Source organism: Arvicanthis niloticus, chromosome 8, assembly GCF_011762505.2.
Source record: "Arvicanthis niloticus isolate mArvNil1 chromosome 8, mArvNil1.pat.X, whole genome shotgun sequence".
Classification (NCBI taxonomy): Eukaryota; Metazoa; Chordata; class Mammalia; order Rodentia; family Muridae; genus Arvicanthis; species Arvicanthis niloticus.
The window spans coordinates 29,814,939-29,832,059 of NC_047665.1; the positions used below are offsets into that span (position 1 = coordinate 29,814,939).

The following is a 17,121-nucleotide window of genomic DNA, read 5'->3' on the forward strand; positions in this document are numbered from 1 at the left end:
ACCTAATTTAAATTTAACAAAGTTATTTTAGATCATTATAACCTTGTTTTTATATTACTAGACATTGGGTTAAAATGACCAGAAAGTGCTCACCATGGCATTGCCATAGCAACAAGATACAAAGCCACTATCGAGGTTCAGTCTTGGTCATGTTCCATGTGTGATGTTACAAATTTCTGTTCTGAAGCAAGCAACTATAATTCGTAAATGCAGGAATATAATTGTCATGTAACATTTTGTTCTGAGGCGAAGCGATGGATATGAGTGTCAGAGATGTTCCAAGATGGTCCCCAGGGAAGTCTTGCTTTCCTGTGACACAGCCTAATGGCAGATCGCTCCCACACTGATAGACCCGGTTCTGCAAGTGCTTCCTCCCTTCACTGTACTTTGCTTTCCTGGCCATTTTTTAGAGCTCTAAATTCTCTCGTTCAAGTGCTAGAGAAACAAAAATAGAATACTCCATATCCCAGTCAGAGGACAGTGGCCCAGCAACACAAAAGCTGATAACAGTATTTCGGAGTTTCACTTTTACTGTGACAGTTAAGGTTAAATCCATTTTAGAATTGATTTGAGTGTGTCCCTACCCTCTCAGAGGAGAAGGGTATGGGGGTTTAGGGGAGGAACTGTATGTGTGTGGGGGGGACTGGAATGAGGGGGGCAGCAATGGGATGTAAAGTGAATAAAAAATTAATGAAAGAAAAAAGATAGTTTTTATTGACTGGAATGAAAGAAGGAGTAGGTACAAGTTGCCCTTGGGGGTTAATTTCCCTTTTGTCATCCCTCACTTCTGAGAGAGTTTGGATGTGGTCCCAAACCAGGTTTGAAGTACAGGACAAAAAGAAACTCATGCCCAGGCAGTGGGTGTCCACCAAAGTGCATGGTTGGCTCCTATGGCAAGTGACATCCATGTTACTGTAGAGTTGACTTGGCGTGATGTGTGAGAAGCAGTGATAATGAATGTGGGCTTGCTTATTCTTAAGAGACATTTATTATAGTAACTCATAAATCATGTTTTCCAAATTTTATTAATACACATTTTTAAACATGTAAAATATAAATTTAAAGAGAGTTGTTGTGAAAGGAGTTGGAAAAGGTGTCTGTATGAAAGTTCACACATCTTCTTAAAATGATGAATCTGAATGAAGTGAGCTCTTTTGTTCCTCTCGGGAATCTAATAGAAGAGCACGACCCTGATGAGGCTTCCTCTCTTGTGGGATGATGGGAACGGTTTTAGGAATATCTGGCTTAACAGCACAGATCCTGACTACATTCATAGGAAACAAATGTCATGTTTAGGTGACAAATAAAACATATCCATAGACTTGCGTCCTATTTTAGGAACTCCTATGGAGAAATGGAGATGCAAAATGACAAGCCTTTGGAATGAAGGCCACTAGGTTGCTGGGGAAGAGAGGAAGAGATACTTTAGCTTATTAGAGATGCTTCAGTTCAACGTTCCTCTAGATGTCAGTATTACATAGGGAAATGAAACTATAAACAGCCTGCGGCAATGAGTGGAGGCCTTGCATTGTTTAAATGGTAAAACACGTGTGTGGCGCATAATCACAGTACGTCCTGCTTAGTGACTGGCTCCTGAGCCTTCAGCACTGACAGTTCCTGCCCTTGGCTAGTCCAGACTCTGTCTGAACAGTATGGACACAGCATGCTCACATTTGCCAGCGGATACTCATGGTCCGACTGGCTCTGCAGTTATATAGCCACAGTTTACATATTTTGATGGGTTGGAATAGACACACCAGGTTTTCATCATTATTAAGCTCACTTTTGCTCTTACTGGAACATTTATGCCACATAGGTTAAATCCCAAAGCACGGTGCCTACCAATACTCCAGACATACTTCAGAAGAGAAATTACCAAGAGACAAAAATGCCACCAACACAATTTGTTAAACTGCCTTATTTGACTTCTCAGAATTAAAATTAAATTATCTCTTTCTCTCCTCTTCCATGTTAATTCTAATCTTTTAACTAATGAGCATATATATCTTCCTCACTGTGCTAATGCTTTTATTTTATGGTCCCAATTGTTACTCTTTTTATTCCATGGTGCCTATTCTGCAGTAGATTCCAAACAATATTAACTATACAGGTTGGCTAAAGTCCCTTTCTATACCATAAAAATAGTATCGAATATGCTGTCATTAGGGCACAGACCAAACAGAGAAATTAATTAGAATCCTGACTTCATTGTAAAAATATGGTTGATAGTCTCTCTCAAAGAGCTTCCGAGAATCACAAGTGAGTTAACCATGCAAAGTGCATCAAAGAATTTCTCACAGACTGTCTGTGTCCAATACGTGTTAGTTATCATTATCATCTTCATCATCATTATCTCCATCATCACACTATCGTCATCTTCTTCTTCATTTATATCACCATCGTTACATCGCCACAGCTGCTGCTGCTGTTGCTGCTGCCACCATTACCATCACCACCACCATCATCACTTTGTGATGTCTCTGGTCTAAGCACCATGGCCACAATAAACCCATCATCTAGTAGGTTTGGTGAAATGTTACAAGGGACGCTGGTATTGTATTCGTACCAACTTCTATGTCCACATACAGAAGTAGCTACTGGTTTCACCCAAGGAAAATTGACTTTTTTCCTTTCCATATCAGTATTTGCACTTAAAAGTGAGAGGCTTTCTATAGCTTTGATCTCCAACCTTGGCTTTCTATAAATGTACTAAATGTTCCTCTGTGTTGTGAAATGCCCATTTGCAAAAAAGAAGCTTTCTGAATTATAAGAGTATTTGAAATTTATCTTAATACCTACACTCTGCACTTTTGTGATACTTCATTTTTGCAGAACTCCGGGGCAAATCATGTACTGCTGAAAAGAGGAGAGATGGATTTCCTGTGATTTTTATCAATTTATAATGAATAATTTAGAACTTGTATACATTAGGCTGATGTTTACCTGTCACATGGTATGTGAAAGGGTTTGTTAAGCTAACCTGGGGAAGCTAGGATTGTGAGAACATTTAATTGTTTGAGAGAAAGGCATCTTCTAGGGGAAGAAAAAGCTCATTTTTATGAAGCTCACTGCCTTCATGTCTTTGTAGTTTAGAACACTCATTCACACATATTCTCTAATATTTATTGAATTTATATGTGAGCTAAACCAAGACAACTAAAGTGGAGGTCAAGGGTGGAAAACATACTATTCAAACCCTTTAATGAAGTAATGAAGTTGGGTTACCTTCCACACACCATGACAGAATTGTAGTTTCTTTGAAAATAGTGAGCTCTTTTTCTTTGATATTGCTGTTTATGTAGGGTTCCATTAACTCAGATTATTTTATACTTTACATGACTGTTAGTTTCTGTGCTTTTGCCATCCATGGTTGAATTATATAATATATTAGTTTCAACTTGGAAAAAAAATTTCCCCTTACTCCTGAGGAAATGTAATAATCTTTGGAGACATTTTGATTTATTAATATTATTTTAAATGAACAACATTTAAGATAGACAAGAATATGGTTGAGATATTTTTGCACAGCTGGTAAATATAGTCAGTAACAATGTATTATGCACTGCAAAACAAGAAATTAAATTTTAATAGTTTGAAGTCGGTTCTTCTGGCGCTTACTTCTGGAAGGCAGGTTTTTCCTGGCACTGGTTGGGAGAGGCCAGGTGTAATGCTAAGCATCATTGTGCTGTGGTGCTCTTTGCATGAAGAACTGGGCAGCCTGTGCTGATAGTGCTGAAGCTAAGCACTGGGTACACTGTTGGTAACCTCAGTTGCTTGTGTGTGCACCCACAGGCTGAGGAAAATGTGTGGTCCAACCATGCGCTGAACGAAAGGACAATTGTCAAAGGAGGAAGGACATCAGCCCTCACAGGTAACATCTTAGGAGATTTACTAATTATGGAAAAAGTTCAGTTGCTACTCTTATTCAGAGGAAATCACACATTCCTAAATCCTGTAGAAAAGGGTGCTGGGTTTTTTTTTTTTTTTTTTTTTTTTTTTTTTTTTTATTATTTTTATGTGAATGGTTTTGTCCATACCTGTGACTAATAAGAAAATCTCTTGACGTGCAGTTATCAGTCAGCTAGGTATATTTTATTCTGCTTTGCTTCTGAAAGCTTGAATCGACTGTCTAATAGGAGCCAGAATAGAGGTACCATTAAATAAAGGCAGAATTAAAGTGACCATGTGCATTCTTCATTAAAATGTTCTGTGTTCTGTGGCTTCTAGAGATATCTGACCAGAAAGACCAATTCTCTTCCGAGAAAGAAAAGATTACTAATCTCAACAAGAAAAATGCAGAGAAGACCAGTGCCTCAGAAGTACAGAGAAGTTGTGTCATATGTCATGTGGAAAGACAAGACAGGATAGAATTTGTTCAGAGGAATTCCACAGAGCTAAGAGAGAATGCAGGTGCCAAAGATGTTCCATACATAGAAAGTCTGGAAAAACAAGAGAGCAACAACCTGGGAGATAAACAAGACATTGAAGATGACAATGGAGGGAAAAGTGGGATTCCTTTGAAGGAAGATTCCAGAGGGACAGAAGCTGAGAACAGAGCTTCATCAGCTGCAATTGGAACAGTGCTGGGCAAACACTCGACTGAAAGCCAGCACACTGAGGACATGAATGGTGGCCCATCCCATGAAAGGTAGTGTTGTAAGATTACACATCTGCAGTTGGTGTGTCTTACAGCTCTTTGTGCTGTGATATTTGAAGCCATCCTGAAAGAACAATGAAGACACTTTTAAAGGCAATGTTTAGAACCCACCCTTCTATTGTATACTGATTTTCATGGCTATTTTGCTATTATTCCGCTATTTCTCTTTCCTCCTGCCAGTATTTTCAGTTATTTCTCTTCTTCATTCCTCCTCTGCCCTGCCCTCCCCTCCCTTCTCTTCTCTCCTCCCTTCCTTCCTCCCTCTCTCCATTCCTTAACTCCTCTCTTCCTTCTTTCCTTGCTTCTCTCCATTGGAGATGGAGCTCAGGGCCTTGCTCCAGCTAAGCCCAAGCTTCCTCCCTGAGCCGCATCTGCTTGTTCCTAAGTCTTAACACCAATACCGAGATCACCATTTGTAATATCACCAGCAATCAGTACTCTCTAAAGGTCAAGTAGAAAAAGTTCTGTCATTTAAAAACAAAGAAAAAATATTCTTTCTAAGGCTAAGAATTAAATTATGATTATGTTGAGCTGTAAACTAAAAACCCAACCTGAAAGAGTGGGCCTAATCCATTTTGCAATAGTGGTTTCTTCCCTAGTATTGTAGGAAGTAGATAATTGACTAAGTTTCTTCCTTAATATTAAAACTATGAAGTGTCAGGTACAAATTCTGGAAGTTTTGTATCCAATTAAACTTAGCTGCTCTAAGTTTGATGACTGTGTTTGGAATAAAGAGTATCCAAGCACCTCTGATGTCTTTTAAGATATGATTATCACTTAGCTTTAGTATAAAGCATTTGAGATTAATCTTGAACAAATATAATTTTCAATATGTTAATCAGGATTGTTATTAAAGTCCATAAGATGTGCTTAGAAAAACTGAGCCTGCCAGAATATGCTAATTAAGACTGATCTTCCCCAGTAATGGCTCTTCGGTGGCCGTCAATCTTTAAAGAGATCATTGCTTTTTTTTTCTATAATTTCTCTCTTCTATTAAGTTAGGTTTCATAAATGGTCACTTTAGGGCTCAAAGTGAGGTCCTTGGAAGACTCTCCGTGTCTGAATCTTAAATTTGATGTCCTCAACTGCTGGACTGGTTTTCTCTGTGTCATAAAGCACATTGTCTTCCCCAGACGCTGTCATAAGAAAGTATCAGTTTCCAAAGAGTTTTGATGATCTGAGCATTTTCTCTTGAATCTTTGAAACTGTATTTTATTTTCCAGGTGCATCAGTAATCTAAAGACCATTGCTACGCCAGGAATCCTTGGAAATTCAGCATCAGGACCCACTTTCCAGAATACTGAACAGACAGAGTCTACTGGCAGCAGTAAGCGCAGGGTGGCAGAGGAGTGTTTCCTCAGTGAGGACAACAAAAAGAGCAGAATAGATGTAGTGAGTACGGGGGAAGAGCCCACAGACAGGACAGAGGAAACCAGACAAGCCAGGAGCCTGGATGGTAGACTCCAGGATGGAATGACCACCACCACTAGAGAGCAAGACCCGGCAGTCCCACTGGGTAGGAAATGCCTTTTGTTCTGGACTTTTAAAGCTTCCTATCTATCCCCAGCAAGGATTCCAACTTAACTTCTCTTATCCTAACAGATTTAAGGAGACATATACATAATAATAACATATGAATGTTATTATTATGTTTGAACACTGTTTGCATAGGCAAGAGAACCAGTCCTGTCTGTCTGTCTGTGTGTGTATGTATCTATCTATGCATCTATGTATCTATGTATCTATGTATCTATGTATCTATGTATCTATGTATCTATCTATCTATCTATCCACCATCTATTTATCTATTATCTATCTCTCTATCATCTATTCATCTATTCATATATTGTCTATTTATCATCCATCTATTATCTATCTATCATCTATTATCTATGTACAATCTATTATCTATTATTTATTTTAGGCATGTGTGAATATTATGATACACACACACACACATATATTTCTTTGAGACTGAAGCTCAGCTGGTGGCCATAACATTGAGATTGCAGGCACATTGCTAGGCTTTTTACTTGGATCCTAGGGATCCAAACTCAGGTCTTTAGGCTTGCACACAAAACTCTCTTACCCACTGAGATATCATCCCAGCCTGAATAGAATGTGAAGCAATGAATGCTTCCTGAAGAATTCTCTCATGATTTTTTCCAAGTGTATGGCAAAGGTAAACATTTACATCAAATTAGATTCCAAGAGATTTGTGTTATCTGAATATAAAAATGCAAATTAATTAAACATAATTAATATTACTATTTAGTAGTATACTTAGAACAAGATAAGTGTTCAGGAAATATGTATTGGATATTTGCCAAGTTTAAATAACTTAGCTATTTTGGAGCCAGACAGTGGTGGCCCACACCTTTAATTCCAGCACTCAAGAGGCAGAGGTGAATCTCTGAGTTCTAGGACATCCAAGGCTACACAGAGAAATCTTGTCTTAAAAAAACCCACAAAATTAAATGAATGAATGAATGAGTTAATAAAATAAAGGATCTAGCTGTTCTATCCTCTCTCTTTATACCCTTGCTGAATTATGGAGTAGCTGTTTTAAGAATTAAATGTGGATGAGCAAATTCATCAATAGCAATGGTCATGGGAAAATATGAAGACCAGTCGGAGAAATATTATTGAGAAATATTATTGAGTAGCTATTTATGTTAGGATTCATGTCTTTGTGGACTATCACTTAAATATATATGGTAGAAGGTGGAAAGTGGGAGAAATTGAATAGCTAGAGAATATAACTTGCAAGTTTTACTGGGTGTTTTATTTCCATTCAGCCAGGAAAAATTCAACTCTGCACTTTAAATGCCACTGGAATAAAGACTAAAACATTTTAAAAGAGTAATATACAGTATTAAATATTTCAGTGACATAAGGAAATAATTCATGCTTCTCCCCTTTTCCTCTATGCTTTAATTAAATTAAATAATAATAATTAAATAATTTAATTAAAATATGAGTTATACAGGGTCATTTTCCAAAATGATGGATCAATTAATTTCTCATGGTCAAATGAAAAATGGTCCTGGGCTTGGAAACATATGAGAAAAAAAATAATTGAGGTGTTAGAGATCAGACCAAAAATTTAGTCCATGCTAGGAAACTACTTCTCCACCAAGCATCAGCACCAGCCCCAGAAATGACACTGTCCTGGAACTGTAGATTTCTTGCTATTTTGCATTGTCTAAAAGTGACCCTAAAGAGTTTGTGAATGACATTTCTTTTCAAAGATACCAGATAACATGTTCTTCAGTTACAGTCCATTCATACATGGAATGAAAATGTATATCTAGCATCATTAGGACTAAGGCAGATGGCCAATTGTATTTTACTTTTACATGAGCAGATTTTTACTCTGAGACATGCTGCTTAGTGCTGAAAGGAAGTCAGACTTCCTGATGGACAGCCCCTTTCTTCTCATCTTACAGATGATGTCCCTGCTCCTCCTGCCCCATTTGATCATCGGATTGTAATGGCCAAACATGCTGCCGTCGACAGTCTATACACCGTGAGAAAATCTGAGATCCTAGGAGGGTGAGTGAGGCTCTGCTTGAGGAGCCGCCCCTCAGTAAAAGCAGGGAGCCTTCCTGAGGCAGAGCCCAAGATGCAGAAATGTTTGCCAGTCTTGACTTGAGAATTACAAACATTAAGAATAAACATTTCAAGAGGTTTTGACCATTTTTGAAAAATGTCACCGGTCCCATGCGGTTGGTGTGGTGACCATACTTCTCATTTAACGTCTGCTTTGTTTGCCATATCGTAAAGTCCGAGAGTAGGAAAAACCCAGTGTGAGTTACCAGAAGGTCCAGGAACTGTCAAAAGCTAGCTGTAGCCCCTAGGAGGTGAAATGCACCAGATCTATGCATTTGTAGTGGCATGGCTTTCATCTTTCTCTCATTCTTGCTGGTTTTCCATTCCTGGTGTTTTAGCTTTAATTGCTTTTTCTACCAAGTTCAGGACACTAGTTAGCAGTAAAGTGTTAGTAGCAGACACGTTATTAGTAAAGTGTACATTATGCAATAGCTTATCTTTTACTTGGAGGAGATATTGAAACAGGTCAAAATACCATTGGATTCTCAGCAGTTTTGTTAGGTTCATCTTCTTCTCTGGGTGTTAGGGTACTTTTATGTCAGTGTTGTCATTTGGGTTAAAATCTCTCCCAATGTGTATAAGAGACTACAGGCTACTAGGTGGCATTATTGGGAGATGGCACATTTAGGATGTGAGGCATATCTGAATGGAATTAGGCAACCAGGAGTATGCCCTTGAAGGGAGTAGTGGAAACTCTGTGGCTTCTCATCCTATTCTACCCTTTGCTTCCCTGCTGCCATGAAGTGAGCAGCTCTTCTGCCATGATGTGCCGTGCTGCTGCATGCCCAAAGCACCACTGGCTGATCATAGGCTGAACTCTCTGAACCCAGGAGTCAAAACAAACCTTTCTTCCCTTAGGCTAACCATGTGTATACCTCATGTCTGTGTTCAGCTAGCATGACTCTGGTGTTTCTGCATGGATTCTATGTGTTGGCCTCAGTATCAAGGTCCTTCTAGAACAAGTCATGTGAAATCCATAGCATGAAGATATCACTGGAGTCAGACAGTGAAGGGACATAACTGCTGACCAGGCACTTCTAGGATTAGTGCTAACGAGAGAAAAAGACATCTCCTTAATCATGGTTACATGGGAAGTACTTGGGCCTATGTTCATGTGTGCCAGCACAGAGGGCCATTATAGTGAGTGCTGGAATCTAAGTGGACACGTATGGACACTCATAGTAATGCAGAGTAATTTTGGGCTGCTACTAACGCCGTACATGTCAAGCACGATCACACTCATCTCTGTAGGTGACAGGCATATGGTCCTTTATGGAAGATTCCCTTTTGCTCTCTGCCATGAAAGCCATCATGCACAGAGCAGAGACCTATGTCCTACCTTTATTAATAAGCACTAAGGGAAGCAAGTCAAGTTTCTCATGTGTATGCACTTCTGAATGCAGTTACATAAGTAAGAATCTATAGTATTCTGTTTTCTTTTTTTTTCTTTTTAATTTTATTTTATATTTTATTTACATTTAAGATGCCATCCCCTTTCCACATTTCCCCTCCCTAGAACACCCCTGTCCCATGTCCCCCCTTTCCTTTTTGCTTTTATACGATTTTTTTAAAATGTTAATCAAAGGATTTATAAGTTTGGTAATGCTCAATCAGAAGCGTAACCCAATACCCAACCTAGATATAAAAACTATCTTTGACTGGTGGAGACATGCGAACATCTGCCTTCATGCCCCCTCTCTCTTTCTCTCTCTCATCACCTAGCTTCTCCTCTTCTTCATCTTCTCTCCTTGTTCCATCTCTTCCTCTCAGTACTCCTTCCCACTTAGCTCCTCCTACATATCACTCTTCCTGTTAAAGTAAAACTTTTCTCTCAAAATACAATTAGAGCATACTTATTCCTAATTGTACCAGTGAGGCACAAGATAGTCCTAATTCCAAGTCCATCATTTGTTGACTAACCAGAACCTCTGTTATCTCTTCTAACTAAAACACTTACTTTTGATCCTGGCCTTTTTTTTTTTTTTTTTTTTTTTTTTTTTTTTTTTTTTTTTTTTTTTTTTTTTTGCTTTAGAATGAATGTCAGCTGAAAACCATCTACTCAGATCTTTTCTCTCAAAGTAAATAGCCAGGATTGGCTATGAGACTATAGGTCTTCAACCCCATCAGAAATCCAGAATGACTGAGTTAACTGAAGTTATGGGAAGCACTAAACATAACTTCTAAAACTTAGCCAATTTATAGAGTCCGCTGAACACCTGAAAAGCCCCTATACTACCGAACGCTGGAGCATCAAATCTTCAGCCTTCTGGCCCAGAATCATCTGACAGACCTTAGTGATGCAGGATTATTAAGGGCTGATTACTCTGTCTAGGCAGATATAATCAGTCGACTATTCTGCATGTGAGTCCTTTTCTGGACAGTAATTTGTCTGTAGATGGAGAGAGGCAATTCTTGCCTAGTGGCTGTCACCACACAACTGGAGTAACTCCAAGGATGCTCAATTTCTTCTTAGAATCCACGACAGGAAGCTGTCAGGAGCAGACAGGTCTCTAATCAAAATGAACATTAATATATAAATATTTGTAGTGTCAGTTCTATGGACTTCTGATGTTTTGAAAACCAACTATCCTGTTTTCTATTATAATCAAATACTAAAGCTGGGTACTTTGTGATGACATGAGGTTGATCTACAGTTCTGGAGAATTAGTAATGTGCTACCAGCATCACTTGGCTATGGTGAAAGGCCCTTTTGCTGCATAATATCATAGTAGATGAGAGAGAGAGAGAGAGAGAGAGAGAGAGAGAGAGAGAGAGAGAGAGAGAGAGAGAGAGAGACAGAGAGAGATGGAGAGAGACAGAGAAACAGAGGAAGGAGAGGAAGGTAGAAGTCAAAGGATGAGAGAGAAGAGAAGGTGGGAGGGAGGGAGACAGAGAGAAGAGAGACAGAGCAGAGATAGACAGAAAATGAATCATATAGAACAGGAAGCCATAGAGCAATTGGACTTTGCTTTGTAACTACTCTTTCTTGAGAACTAACTAGGGCACAATAAGAACTATATTAATTTACTCTGAAGACCTCTAGTGACACAGTTACTTACCAATAGGTCCTAGCTCTTAAAGACTCAACACAACTATCAGCACCTCTGTTCTGAGGACACAGTTTCTACCACTTGAACCTCTGGGAACATAGTTAAACCATGTCCATAGAAGCAGCTGTTTTTATAAAGTATTAAGTTGATATCTAAGCCTACATAAAAGTCTTCACTGGGGACTCATTGGATACAATATGTACTTTTGATTTTATGATTCTATGTGCAAATTGTTATCTTATTTAAATGCCGTTTCTAGAATGATTTTAATATCCTTGGCCCACAGGTTGTATTGTTCATATGATTACAAATTCCAATTTTCTACATTCATATGTATTCAGAAAGATTTTTATTATCTGCACTAGTGATTTTCAAATTTTAGTATGCCTATGAATCAGCTGAAAATACCGACTCTGGGACCATGACTTCCTGCACAGACGCAGAGCCCCAGAAACAGTATTCTTAATGCTCCATTTATGGGAGGGATATAGGCAACCCATAGAGCTCACTTTGACCAGTGATATTCTAGATACAGTAGATGTCTTTGTAGGTTTGCTCACTCAAGAGGCAAATGCATAGGCAACTCATCCTGTCCACCTGGCAGGGCCCTGCAGACTACAGTGCCTAACTAAACTGTCTCTTCTTTGGCAGGGGGCGTTTTGGCCAGGTTCATAAGTGTGAAGAGAAAGCAACAGGCCTGAAGCTGGCTGCTAAAATCATTAAGATTAGAGGTGCAAAGGACAAGGTAAAAGCCATGGGAGGTGAGTCTCTCTAAGCTGGACCAGTCTTCACTGTACTAATTTACTGTTTCCTTCTCCTCAGGAGGATGTGAAGAACGAGATCAACGTCATGAACCAGCTGGACCATGTGAACCTCATTCAGCTCTATGATGCCTTTGAGTCCAAGCATGACATCATTCTTGTCATGGAGTGGTAGGTGTTCTGTCCTACCCATCCACCTTCACACACCTGCACAGCACTCATGACTCAGCCGGAACCATGGGTAGTGCACCTCTGGATCTGAGTTGCTGGAGACATGGGATCTTGCCAGGGTCAGAAAGGAAATTGCTTTTAAGTGCAATCTTCCAGTGTGACTCACTGATGAGACAGAGCAGGACAAAATAGATGCATCCTGTATCTAAGCTGTGTCAAAAACCAAGGCTGGACTTTATTTTGGGCAATCTAGAAAAAAGTGGTTTGTGAGCTTTGTTTCTCTCAACAGTGATTTCCCTTATCCTCAAAAACATGTTCTAAAGCCTATAATGGATGCCTGAGATTGGGAGTGGTACTGAGCCTATAGGTACTTAAATACGCATGGTAGAGGTTAGCTTATAAATTATTAGCTCATCATAAACCAAAACAATTATGACAATATATGTTGTGTGAATGCGGTCTGTATCTCAGAATCTCTTGTGCTACACTGATCACAGGTAACCACAAGTAGCTAAAACCTAGCAAAATGAAGCTGTGCATGAGGGGTGGTTAAGTGTTTGTGAACACAAAGCACATGCCCAGCCACTGATACTAGGCTAAGCAGCTTCATTTCAGAACCACTTTTGTAAAGATCCAATCAGCTCAGGTGGGAGGTGGAGTGCCTGCCTAGTGTGTGTGGTGCCTGCTTTCCATCTAAGTCCTACCAGTGACCATCAGCATACCCACCACAAAATGCAAGTAATTCAGAACAGACATGAAAACTCAGGTCATTTTTATTTCAATTTTTAAAACTGTGAGTTTTATTTTCCATGGTATAGAAGGCATTTGGAAAACTTAAGTATCCAGCATCTACTCCATACAAGCATTTTGCCATCACACTTAATCTAAGAACTCAAACCATGAAGACCTTGTCTCACTTTCTGTCAAGACTGGAATCTCTCCTCAGTGTCCTTGAGTCCTCTTCATCCCCAGTATCTAAGTGATAAACATGGACTCACGTAGAGCTGCAGCTACTAGTGACAGGGACTTTGAGACTTTAGTTATGTGACATTGAAGGTCATATGTACATAAGGTGTACTAAAGGTATCCAACACAAGACTCATATGGCAAAGAAGGGAAAGAAATAACTGTGTGTGCTTATACACACAGACACACACACACACACACACACACACACACACACACACACACACACCTATGGAAGAGCTAAAGGAACTCAGGCAGCAATTCAACACCAGAAAAGCATACAGTGTTTAGGGAGTCAGGACTAAGAGTTTCACCTCTTCCCTCTGCAGTGTGGAGGGCGGGGAGCTGTTTGACCGAATCATTGATGAAAACTGTAACTTGACAGAGCTGGACACCATTCTGTTCATGAAGCAGATCTGTGAGGGGATAAGGTACATGCACCAGATGTACATCCTCCACTTGGATCTCAAGGTACAACATGTTTTTCATCCTGTGAAATGCAAAGCCATGTTAGCTCCTCTCTCACGTTGTTTGGGGGACCTGTGAAATATTATGTACCAGCTTTGAAAAGTTGCATTGTCTCTGGTCATGTTTTTCAGGAATTAATAACAACCTGTATCTCTCTATCTCTCTCTGTCTCTCTCTGTGTCTCTCTGTGTCTCTGTCTCTCTCTGTGTCTCTGTCTCTCTCTGTGTCTCTGTCTCTCTCTCTCTCTCTCTCTCTCTCTCTCTCTCTCTCTCTCTCTCTCTCTCTCTCTGAGTTGTCTTGCTTTATCACATAGCCTAGCCATGAACTTCTGGGCTCAAGCTTTCTTCTCAATTCAGCCTGTCAGATGCTGGGACAGAACACCTAGCATAATCAGGAATTTTTCTCATTTTCAACTTTTGTCACCACCTTCAGGGACTGTTATTTGCATGTCCATCTTTTGAGATTTTGTTGAGATTCTTATAATTACCTATATTAAATCAACACAGAAGGCCATTTCCCTAAAAGTATAGAATTAAAACCAGCTTCATTCTCACAATATTCCTTACTCCTTACTATCAGAGTACATGGTGGGAGAATTTTTTTTTTTTTATGGTGGGAGAATTTTAGTCTTCAATTCCCAAGTTGCATCTACCCTCTCCAGATTTTAAAAATCCCCAGTAGCCTCTTGAATTCTTCTAGGAATCTCTGATTTGGGATTTACTCTCCTCTGAGTTTGCTTAACACTGAGTAGAAGCCATGGAGAATGGAATTCAGGCCTGTAGAAAGTGTGGCTTCAATGCCAAGAGCAGAGAGGGTAGTCGTTCACAAGTCAGAAAGCATGAGGGAAACCAGGCCACTTCCTTCCCACTCTTTATCTCTCTCTCATTATAAAGTCTGCAGAACTGGACAATAAACAGCTCTAGATAAGCCAACAAAAAACTAAGCCCTAATAACCCCGATCCAGTCTTTTAGAGTTACTATCATAAAGTGCATCTTCTTGTGTGGCTTGATCATTTTCTCATTTCCCTGTTTGCACAGCATGACAGTGAGATAAATTTGTATTCTATGTAACATACCGTGTATTGTAAGTCTCCAGGGATGGCACAGCTGAATAAATCTGGCCCCCTTAAATAGGTTTCCATGGGCCTCTCTTCCTAAAACTTGGCTTCCCTCACTGTCTTGATTTATGTGCCTTGCCTTTCCCATTCACTCTTGCACAGGAGGAGGGGGAAAGTGATACATAAAATGACAAAGTCAGAGGTTAAAAATCATTAGCAAAGTCCTTGGCCACAATGACTATTATAATGTCCATTTTCAAGGAGCACTTTTGTTTACTGGATATTCTACAGATATCCCTAAAGGGATTTGATTGGCAACTGGAGCCAGGGGCTGACCTATCATAAGTCAAATGACTCCATCTGTGGCTTTGTAACATTGATTGAAGACTTGCAATGGGCAGTTTTAGTTATGGTTTATATATAAAGATAATAATAAAAGCGACAGTTGGATGGGTCTCGAAGGACCTGCGTTTTTTGTTTGTTTGTTTGGTTGGTTGGTTGGTTTTTTGTTTTTGTTTTTTTTTCTCAGAGAGCTCTTTGGAAGCAAAGACTGAAGATATTGAGTATGCATCACCACAGGGGGTTGAGAGGTGACCTAAAAATAATTTCCTTTGTAATCGTGTTTTCTGTAAATATTATCTGAACATAGATAATGGACATTCTTTAGTTTTAGTGTCAGAAATTACCTTTTTGAAGTGCCCACAAAGATTTTTTTTTTTTTTTTTTGCATGCTGCAAAAGAATTTTCAGGATGCCATGGTATTCTTTGGTAATAGGACAGTTTTTACTTGCTCAGCCCATTATTTAAATACATCTCCAACTGCTCTAGTACAGCACTCACTGCTGTGTAAAGAGGCTTTTACTCTCAGGCATCTGTTTTAGAGGCATTTTAGGAAAGGGCTCCCAAAGATATTACACACAACTAAATGGATGATTAGATATTGATATGGAGACACTACATCATTTCACAAAGTGTGTCTGGGTTTCTGCCTTGCTTGGACCTCCTTTCCACCAGACAGGATGTGGAAGGGGCGTGGTCCATGTAAAGGATGGGGATGGAATCCTGGGCACCTGGCAACTTTGCTAATGCCCAGCTCTTAGTGGAGTTGAAATTAGGATTTAAGAGTTCTTGGCTCTTCTTTGAAAATGCTATTTCTTGTTTTATGGATGACCTTGGCTTTAAATGAAATTACTTATTTTTCCCAGACTTAAAGTTTTCTATCCCAATAAATATAGCTACATCTGCAGGACATTCCAGGGACACTGAGTAGCACTGCTTGATTTTCGTCCCCTCCCCCAAGCCTGTCAGGTTAGCAGGGCCAAGTTTTACTAGCATCTAACTCCAAGGGAACACTTAGTCAAGGACTTTAAGCACTGAGACCAAGCTCAGCAAAACCTTGGAATTTTGGAGGATGAAGAATGAACAGGAGACAAAAGCCTTCCTTTAGAATGCTACGTTCCCATAGACAAAGCACCAGGGAAAAATCCAGAGGTCAAAACTGGTCGCATTATATTGCGCATTCAGCGTGGTGGTTTAACTGAATCAGGCCATTTCTCTTGGAACTCGTAAATCTTAAGGGAAATATTGCTTCAAGAAGGAAATATACTTAATACTTTAACAGGAGGAGGGTTCTGTCAGTTCTGAACTGGCCTACACCAGCCCATTTGAGAAGTGCTGGAGCAGCTTCCTTCTCTTTCTCTCCTCAAGAAGGCCCCTGCCTGAACTCATGCATTATGGCAATCTGTAAAACCATGAAGAGGGACAGGCAGGGTAATGCAAAGTTGGCAGGCTACCCACAACCTCATCCACCACATAATTAAAGGAGAAAATACCCACACAGACAAACCAGCCCCCGAGTGAACGGCCTGATATGTTTTTCCTGAGCATGTTGTATTTTTAGTTGTGGTTCAAGGACAATTTGAGTGAAAGATGGTTGTTTTCATTGCTAATGTGTCTCTTTCTCCTGGCAGCCTGAGAACATCCTGTGTGTGAATCGGGATGCTAAGCAAATAAAAATTATTGATTTTGGATTGGCCAGAAGGTATGGCTGTTTGGGTGTACGTACTGGGATGGAGGCAGGGGATGGGATGCATGCTCCTCTTTGCAGAGACATAGCTAATATGTCTCAGATCCCATGCCTTCATTTAGAATTAATTTAATGAAAATCACATTCGCATTTACCCTAACCCTGTTAGAGCTGAGACTCGAACATTGAGAAATATCTACAATGCATCTAATAACAAAATGAGAAATGAAAACCTAGTCCAGTGAAGTTTTTGAACTTAGAAGTTTATTAATCCAGGATTTGTGTTTATCTAATTTTTTTTATTTGTTCCATTTATAAGGAGAAGACTTTAAAATGTTAATAGTTTAAACAA

General features: G+C 39.5%; 1 protein-coding gene across 4 annotated transcripts in view; it reads left to right on the top strand.

The window, feature by feature from the left end:
* Positions 1-17,121, top strand: part of Mylk4 (myosin light chain kinase family member 4) — a 79,555-nt gene that overhangs the window by 48,018 nt on the left and 14,416 nt on the right. For 3 of the 4 annotated variants that reach the window (XM_034510727.2, XM_076939205.1, XM_076939204.1), the window contains 8 exons: positions 3,793-3,871; positions 4,228-4,648; positions 5,881-6,173; positions 8,107-8,212; positions 11,971-12,064; positions 12,142-12,251; positions 13,547-13,688; positions 16,714-16,784. In XM_034510727.2, coding sequence (XP_034366618.2) covers positions 3,793-3,871; positions 4,228-4,648; positions 5,881-6,173; positions 8,107-8,212; positions 11,971-12,064; positions 12,142-12,251; positions 13,547-13,688; positions 16,714-16,784 — 1,316 coding nt within the window. The remainder of the gene's footprint in view (positions 1-3,792; positions 3,872-4,227; positions 4,649-5,880; positions 6,174-8,106; positions 8,213-11,970; positions 12,065-12,141; positions 12,252-13,546; positions 13,689-16,713; positions 16,785-17,121) is intronic. The other variant, XM_076939206.1, reaches the window with a different exon arrangement.